General features: G+C 60.5%; 1 protein-coding gene across 1 annotated transcript in view; it reads left to right on the forward strand.

The window, feature by feature from the left end:
- LOC115271339 (cytochrome P450 2F3-like) overlaps positions 1 to 2016 on the forward strand; it is a 16793-nt gene that overhangs the window by 6256 nt on the left and 8521 nt on the right. The window contains exon 3 of the mRNA XM_029913193.1: positions 1008 to 1170. Coding sequence (XP_029769053.1) covers positions 1008 to 1170 — 163 coding nt within the window. The remainder of the gene's footprint in view (positions 1 to 1007; positions 1171 to 2016) is intronic.

The following is a 2016-nucleotide window of genomic DNA, read 5'->3' on the forward strand; positions in this document are numbered from 1 at the left end:
GTGGAAGAGCCCAGAATGGAACCCAGGAGTCCTGATGCCCAGTTACTGCCCCCCCCCCCCCGATGCTAACTAGAACTGGCCGAAACTTGGAATTTCCGGTTCCTGGGAAGTTTTGCTATTTTGGTTTTGTTCCAAAGAGAAATTCCCAAAAACGTTTGTTTTGGAAACAGGGTTTTGCTTTGGTTTGGTTTTTTCGCTGCCCATTTTCAATCGAGACGGGCTGGTTTTGCTGAAAGCTCTGCGCTAGGACTCGCTCTGGCCAGGGGGACCGACTAGATGGTCACTTCTTGCCTTGGCGTCTCTAAAACTATGACACCAAACCTAGGATGGGCAGCTCATGAAATGGACGTGATTCTGGTCGGTTTCAGCCTGACCCCACTGAATAGCAGCAGAGAAACTGAGGCCAGCCATGTGCCAGGGCCAGCAGCTCCTCCGCCAGGTGCACTGCGCCAGGCCGGGGACCCCAGGGCTGCAGGCTCTTGGGCCAGCTGGCTTCCTGCGCTGCTCGGCTAGTGGGGCAGCGGGGTCAGTAGGTTGCCGAGATCGGGCAGTCTGGGGGGAGTCCTGCCCTGGAGCTGGGGAGCCCGTGAGCTCAGCCCCCCTCGCTGTCTGCTAGGAAACCGGGCGGATTTCGTCCAAACCGTTTCACAGGTCGGCATTTCCCAGTAAAACCCGGTTTGCTGGAAACTCCCCGAGCAGCTCGAGTGTTAACAGCCACTAGGTCACATGCAGTCCGGACTCCTGGGTTCCCTCCCCGGCTCTGGGAGGGGAGTGGGGGCTAGTGGCTAGAGCAGGGGGAGCTGGGAGCCAGGACTCCTGGGTTCTCTCCCCGGCTCTGGGAGGGGAGCGGGGGCTAGTGGCTGGAGCAGGGGGATGGGAGCCAGGACTCCTGGGTTCTTTCCCCAGCTCTGGGAGGGGAGTGGGGACTAGTGGCTGGAGCGAGGGGGTGTGGTTATGTTTGGTTCGGGGCCCCATATTCTGACCTTTGGGTCGCTCTGTGTTTGCAGCTAAGCGAGCGCTATGGGCCCGTCTACACCCTCCACCTGGGCCCCCAGCGGGTGGTGGTGCTGTGCGGCTACCAGGCGGTGAAGGAGGCCCTGGTGGACCAGGCCGAGGTGTTCAGCGGGCGCGGGGATCTGCCTGTGGTCTTCCGCTTCACCCAAGGAAACGGTAAGGAATCCCCCCCACCTCCCCCGCCCCTTCCCGTCTTTCAGCCGCTCAACCCTCCTGCAGACATGGGGAAGTGGGGCAGGACCCACAGAGGGGCCGGCTGGCCATGCGGCTTAGGCACTGGACTGGGAGCAAAGACACCTGGGTTCTCCAATAACCTGCTGGGTGACCCCTCCCCCAACTCCGGCCAGTCATTTCCCCGCTCCCTGCCTCAGTTTCCCCTCCCACCCTTGGTCTGTTTAGATTGTAAGACGCTCCAGTGGGATCTGGATTCAATTCCCAGCTCTGCGACTGTGGGCAAGTCGCTGCATCTCGCTGGGCCTCCGTTTGCCCACCTATAAAATGGGGATAATCATTCATCCCCCGCAGAGCACTTTAGATCAAGAGTCAGTGTCACAGGCCATCTCTGGGTGACCTGGGGTGATGGAGCAGGGAGCAGGCGGATTTGTCCTGGGAATGTCGCAGGGGGGTTACACTGGGGATGGGAAGGAAGCTACCTGAGCTGTAACCTGAGCCAGGAGGGGGGGTGGGAGACTGGACAAAGGAGAGGAGGAGCTGGGGGGAGGGGGGAGAGAGCTGCTAGAGGGGTTTGGGTAGTTTCAGTTTGGTGCTGGGTGGTGGAAGGCAGGGAACCCCCAGGCTGGGGTCTAAGCTCCCTGAACCCCCGAGAAGGACTTGACCGAGGGGTCCTGGCTGTACCTACAAGCTCTGTTGTAGCCTGAGTTCCTACTGGCCACTAAACCGTCCGTTTTACTGGCTGGCTGAGAGTCACGGTGAATCCCAGGAAGAGGGGTGCAGGGCCCTGACTCCCCCACACTCCGTGACAGCAGGACTCCTGGGTTCCCT

The sequence above is a fragment of the Terrapene carolina genome, unplaced genomic scaffold (genome assembly GCF_002925995.2).
Source record: "Terrapene carolina triunguis isolate 2854851 unplaced genomic scaffold, T_m_triunguis-2.0 Scaffold517, whole genome shotgun sequence".
Lineage (NCBI taxonomy): Eukaryota > Metazoa > Chordata > Testudines > Emydidae > Terrapene > Terrapene triunguis.